The 6,805-nt window shown below is 40.1% G+C and overlaps 1 protein-coding gene across 1 annotated transcript; it reads right to left on the bottom strand.

Moving 5' to 3' along the window:
• Window positions 1-1,663: 1,663 nt before the first annotated feature.
• On the bottom strand, window positions 1,664-6,751 carry comtb (catechol-O-methyltransferase b). The gene is made up of 6 exons (XM_067588247.1): window positions 6,215-6,751; window positions 4,863-5,034; window positions 2,622-2,739; window positions 2,304-2,497; window positions 2,087-2,218; window positions 1,664-2,013 (listed from the first exon to the last, which is right to left on the bottom strand). Coding segments are annotated over exons 1-6 (798 nt in total). The 5' UTR covers window positions 6,217-6,751; the 3' UTR covers window positions 1,664-1,833.
• Window positions 6,752-6,805: the final 54 nt, after the last annotated feature.

The raw sequence follows: 6,805 nt of genomic DNA, 5'->3' as shown, positions 1-6,805 counted from the left end.
CTCCCCCCCACCAGTATGATGGAACTCTGTCACTTTGAGAGATTAGATGAGCAGCGATTTGATTCATACTCTCACATACTAACATGTCCTACACACACACACACACACACTCACACACACACACACATGCACACACGCACACTCACACACACACACACTCCCTCTCTCTCTCTATCTCTAACACACCTGTCAACACTGGCACAATGGTAGAGAATATCAGTGCAGAAAAAAAGGTTTCTGCACCACAGAATGCAGCTGGATTAGATTTATTATTGATTTGAGTTGACGCTGTGGGAAAAGCAGCCCCCAGATCACTTTTCAGTTCATCACCTGTCAATTACAAGCTTGAAAATATTATCACTACTGCCGCCTACTGTACCAATACATACATCTCAAAGAGTGCTTCAAGGATTGAGACCCCCACCATCTGGTTTTACAGAGGAAATGAAGCACACGACACATGATTTCCCACAAGTTAAACTCTCACCTTTACAAAGATTAAAAGTATCAGGAGGGCAAGGTGTGCTAAATTTTAAAAAATATGTTATTGGTCTTTCATTTTCTGTGCCGTTTGTGTTGGGCTTAACCCATAATTGGAGCTTGTGTGGCACTCAGCTGAAGAAGACATTGTTCATCCTGACCAACGTCCCTTTGAAATTAGCCAAAGATAAGTTTGGCCTGTTATTAGCAACGGTGTTGTTTGGTGCCTTGTATGAATCAACAATAAAATCAACAATAAATGGCAGGTAGATACTCCAATATCTTATAACCATGACCCTCTTGTAGGTGGTCATCTGATCAGTGAGGGAGTCCTCACTTTAAAAGATATTGTTGGACAAGATGGTCTGCTTACTTTCCAATTTAATTCCTCCTTTTTTTCTACTTACTATTACGCACTGCACTACATGCTTATGGAAAATCCTTAAGTAAACTGCGAGAGGAATAAACTCAGGGCTTTACAAATTTATGTTAGAATATAAGCAATTGGCACTTCCTTTAAATACTTTATGGTAGCAAGACTTATCTGCCTTTAAAATAAACCTTAGCAGTCAAATGGCACTCTTTCATCTAGGAACTCCGATGTCAAATGATCCATTATAAATTCAAAATAAGTAATACATTTGCTCATTTTGCTCTAATGGCATGCCAGGAACTTTTATACATATGGTGACTTCATTCACTAGCTGCCTCAAGCGCTTTTACTAGATTGCACCAATTTGTAATTATCACTATCACAAAAGCAATTGTGGTTAATCGGCCTCATGTCAGCAAAAGAGATGATATCTGTATGGAAACCGCCACACATTATCCAAGTGGGAGTGGTTGCTTTCATTTTTTGGGTGTAGTATTTCTAGAAGGCTCTGCAGCAAAAATTCATGGTACTAAAATCTCCAACTGCGCACACTTAATGTAAGTTTATTTTGTACTTTTTTTCTTGTTTTGTTTTTTCCACCTGCCATGTACTGTGTGTATTCTAAAATATATGTTTGCATGTATTGATTTGCAGTTCTGCTACTCCCCTTCGCAAGTTGTGAACAAACATTGCAAGTGGACATTATGTATGGAAGGATGCATCATTGGTGTGACTCTAGTGAACCAAAAGAAGGCATGCTATTGACCCATGTTCTGTTTACAATAAAAACACACAAAAAATCCAAATGACTTGTTTTTCCTTTACTTTTAATCCCAAATTAACACATTCAATGACATATTAGAAAAACAGATTTGCCTCTTGCCCATGACATCAGGCAAGCCTGCACAGTCAACCCAAGACAATGAAGGTCTACTGATTTACTAGTACCTGTGTAATACATGACACCTTTTTGTTAAAAACTACCCTAAGAATACAGACTTCTCCAAGCCATCCTCCACTTTGGTGTACTCCAGGTGAGATTTGAAGTACTGGCTCTCATATTGTGGGCTGCTACGGATGTACTCCAGGTACTCAGGAGCTCCAGGGCAGATGACGTTGTCAGCCAGCAGGATGCTCCCTTTCCTGAGGAGGCCACACTCCTGATGACAAAGCAAAGTGGGTGTCAAAAAGAGTTTATATTTGATAAGTATAGCATGAGCATAAAAAACTTGCCTCTATCAACTTTGTGTCGGGAAGGTAGCGATCCTTCCAATGATCCAGGAAAACCAAATCAAATGTTTTCACTCCAAACTGCTCCTTCATTTTTGGGATCAAGTCACCAGAAGCTCCTTCAACTAACTGCACCTGCAAGAAAGAGATGCACTGTCTTCTGACCTGTGCACACTGATTCATTTGTCTTTTCAGTTCATTTTAAGACAGCAGGGTTTACCTTGTCCTCTAAGCCTGCCCAAGAAATGACTTGACGAGCAATAGCAGCAAAGTCTGGGTTAAATTCAAGTGTGATGAGCTTGGCATGAGGGGGAAGCAGGCTGGCGATCCGCACCGTGGAGTAGCCACAGTAGGTTCCCAGCTCCAACACAGTGGCTGGGTTTATCTCAGACACCACTGAGTCAAGAATGCAGCCTGTGGCAAACAACATGGATATAAAAAAACAGAAAAAGGTGATATCAAAACATCTAACTGGGTCAAGTGAGGTAAGGATTTTACACATGAATGCACACAGTCATATCACAGACTTAATCAGTACCTTTCTCATCCCCCACATTCATGGCCCACTCCTTGTGTCTGCAGAACTGATCGATGGCTTGGACCACGCTGCGAGGGTCTCCTCTAGTGGCGTTCTTCTGTACTGCACCCAGGAGCCGCTGAAGAGAGGAGTTGGGGGGGAAATAACACTTGGCAATAAGGTTATTTTATTAAAGGCCATTAAGGTGTCACTTAACTGTCGCCCCAGATACATAAGTTAAATGGTTAAATGGTAAAAGAAGTTCCTTACAGGACAGGATTCATTGGAAATGTTTCAGTCCAGAGTAGTCTTCCTCAGGCAAATACATGAAACTTTCAACAAAGCTGAAATGTTTTAACATAAAGATAACACGCATCAGGATGGCTGACAGAATGGACTTTCTTAACAGCTAATATACTTTCACTCTTTTATCATCAGATGGACTTTTGTATGTATCAAATCTCTCTTATGTATGTACATACAGTATATTTAGATTTTGGGGGGGATTTTAATTGAATTTTTCTGCCTCATTCTCCTGCTTTCAGTGTCGTTTATGACCTTTTATTGTCTTTACTTTCCTAACTCTGGAAAAGGGTCTATGGTCTATCAATAAACTATCATTATTATCATTTATTTTACTGTTATTCATTTTATCATTATTAAATGATGTTATAAACCTTCTCATTCCCTTGACTGGGAAAGTGTGTCCAAACTTTTGCCTGATTGAACCTCTTCTCTTTGTGGGCTTTATGGGCACATACAGACTAGACTTGACTGACTCCTTCACTCTCTTGGTAGTTTTGTTACACTTGCTATGATGGGAACACTTGCATCTGATTGGTTTGTGTACATAGAGTTTGTTGTCCTCAGCAAGTGTCCAGCATACTGTCAAACTTCAACATGAGCAGAGGATAAAGTTAACAGAACACAGTATACTGTACATTATTGGGTTCCTGACTGTAAGAAGCCCTGTCTACAGATTTAAGTGAAATGTTATAACTATATACAGTAGAAGGTTATGGTTCATACATTTTTGTTATTATCTGTTAATTGACGATGGCACATTTCTGACATGATCAAAAGACAATGGGGCCTGTGCTTTGGGTTTTTTATTAGGTTTGTTGTGTTTGTTTTGTTTTGTTTTGCCTTAATTAGGGACAGATGAAGAAGAATCAGCCCTGATTAATTAACACAAAGAAACAGAGGAAAAAACACTTTTCAGTAGACAATAAACAAGCATGAATGGACATGTTTGTATATCCATGTACTATTCACTGTTTACTTTTTGGTGTATGGGTGTATGCATGTGTTACATGCTGGGGTTGATGTAATTATAAAATACTTTTTATCTTTTCATGATTGTAATATTGGATCTTTTTATTAGTTATTTGTTATTTGCTCAATTTCTGACACATGCAAAAATTTTCTTTGGTACAATTATGTCTTGTAAAACTTGCTATTTCGGGAGTCACTATTAATGCAACAAATGCAGGCAGGACCTGTTGTCATAGCAGGAAAAGAGCAGGTGCAACTAATAACATTAACGATGGTTCTGTTACAGTCAAGGGCCCCACTGAGCCAGCTTGCACAAAAGTAGGGCAGTGGGACATCTAAATGGGATGCAGTTGTTATTGTGGTATTAGTTACACCTGCGAAGGGCCTTTTGTTTCATGTTAAATCCACTCCTGAACTGCACCTGTCTTGTTTTCTTAAACACCAAGAGAGCCTGGATAAAAACAAAGGTCTGTCTGAGTTTTTACACCACTCTGTGAAAATTATTTTTTTTCCTTTTCCAATAAAAGTGCAATTTTACTTGGTCACAATATCACATTCATGTGTTGAAAAAACATCATTAATCAGGATTTAGCCACGCTAGCGGTGCGGTTCTACAGATGACAACGTCTGTCTGTTGGTCAGTCAGTCGGTCGACATCGGTCCACCACTTTGTTTCAGACTGAAATATCTCAACAACTATCAGATGGAGTGCCATGATTCTTGCACAGACATTTATGGTCTTCAGAGGATAAATCCAAATGACTTTTACGTCTCCCTGATCTTTCCCCTGGCGCCACCATAAGGTTGACATTTGTTGTTTTAAATGAAATATCACCACAACTATTGGATGGATTGTTATAAAATATCCATCCTTTTGCTCCTCAGGATGAATTGTAATAACAGTGGTGATCCCATCATCAGGTCAAAATTTGAATTTGTCCAATACTTTGGTTTATGACCAAATACATGCAATCGACACTCCCATACCTGTGGACGTGTAGACTGGGTCAGCGTGTCCAGCATACGCTCCACTATGACATCATGCCAAATCAGAGCCAGTCCAGCATGATACTGCACAGCGGTGGGGATCACCCATCTGTACAGAACATACAGGAGAGCTGCTCCACCGGTGCAACTGTAAAAAAGAGTCAACCACATCCTACAAACAAGAAAGAGAGGGCATAAACATTAATTCAACATGGTTAGATGGTTCTGGTTAGAGGCTGGGATAAATGAACCAGAAAACACGGACACACAATGCAATAACAACACATCTGCATGAGGTGAATGAAAGCTCTCATATCTACCCTCACTCTTCCTCTCTCTTTGTGTTGGACTAATGAGATGGGTGTTTACTATTCAGTGTACCACTTCTGATTTCATTATCTGCTGCTGCTGCTGCTGCCAGGTCCAAGCTGCACACTCACACAATCTCAATGTGATGATATCACTGTGGGATATCATTTAATATCAACTGCAATAAGCACACAACACAGCGCTTTTTGTGTAGTTTCTTGAGCACAGATGAATTAGAGAAGAACAGAGCGAAAAGGAGGAGAACAGCACAGCCAGAATCCTGAACAAGGACTCTTGTGGGAAAGCAGTGATGCTGGAAACGGATTCACCTTGCAGTAATAATGCAACTGTGAAAGACCAATGGTAGTTGAGGTAATTCCTTTTGATTTGGAGTTTGAGTTGCATGGCAACTGGCTGGGGGTTAAGAGCTGTGTCACAAAAGGCAGAGCACTGGGACTTTAACCTTTACTTTGGCTTCCTCCTAGCATATACATAACCAAGAGGCCCAGAAAGAGAAATGCAGAGTATTCCTGGCAGGGCTTCCTGGCACACACACATACACCTTTAATCACCTCCAAATGTAGAAATGATTGAAGGGATGTGTAGGGACACTTGAAGGAAATACACAATTGCATAATACAAAGTTACATCCTGTGCATACAAACCGAATTCACTCTCTGTGCAAATAACATCAAAGGCTCTCAAATAAAAGAATAGGAAGGAGAACAAGAATATGCAGGTTATTTAAAATCCCCAAAACTTGTTCATTATTGAAGATATAACAAATCATTAGTTTTGAAAATGTCATGACTGCAGAGTATCACAGCAATGTCAGTTTGTTACTAAATCTAACATGTGGTGGGTCTCCACAATATTTCATTGTAGTAAGAGTGCACAAACTCTACAGTCCAAAGCGAAATTAAAACCAGATGGAGTCTTGTTCTCCCTTGAGCAACACAGGGGCAAACACTTGTTAGGCACAAAAAACCCTCCTGCATTTTTAAAGGGTCTCTCATTAAAATCTAATAGAAAATCAGACTTACATGTGTAGGCAGGCAGCGCTCCCTGTCCTCTTCTCACCTCTCTCTCCTCGCTGCTAGAGGAAAACTGACTTTCCCAACATCCGGACATATGCCTGCGTTTACATGAGACTAACTCCTCCCTCCGCTTCCTTCCATCCCCCTCTCTCTCTGGACTCTGTGAGAGTGCAAGGAATGCACAACAGACCAAATCTAACTCACATGCTTGACATTTACTGATTTACTAGGGCTCATTTTGAGTGCTGTTGCAACAAACACTATTTATTATTTCTAGATGTTAAAACTGATATTTAGCGAATGCTGACGACCTCATTTTTTATTTTGATTACATTTTCACCCTCTTCTCATGTCACAACGGCTGCCTCAGTGTGATTATTTGTTACTCATTCTGTCCCTCCATTCTGCCGCTGCTCACTTTCCCCATTTAATCCTTAAATCAACCTGTCCTGCCTCAGCGTCTGTCTTCAGATCTGTGTATACACACCACGTGACAAAAGTGTCTTAAATAATCCGAAAATTGCTGAGCCCTTTTCCTTGTTGATTCATCCAGGTAATTCTTCAGATTGACATTTCTGAGATGGAGTGCTGTCAGAA

The sequence above is a fragment of the Thunnus thynnus genome, chromosome 4 (genome assembly GCF_963924715.1).
Source record: "Thunnus thynnus chromosome 4, fThuThy2.1, whole genome shotgun sequence".
NCBI classification, from domain to species: domain Eukaryota; kingdom Metazoa; phylum Chordata; class Actinopteri; order Scombriformes; family Scombridae; genus Thunnus; species Thunnus thynnus.
This window is presented reverse-complemented; position numbering and strand designations above follow the sequence as displayed.

Excerpts from the sequence above, each read along its gene's own strand:
- comtb (XM_067588247.1), bottom strand. Across the intron at positions 2,740-4,862 it reads CCCAGTCTACACGTCCACAG|CGGCTCCTGGGTGCAGTACA; the intron begins GTATGGGAGTGT and ends TCCTCTCTTCAG. Across the intron at positions 2,498-2,621 it reads GAATGTGGGGGATGAGAAAG|GCTGCATTCTTGACTCAGTG; the intron begins GTACTGATTAAG and ends TGTTTGCCACAG.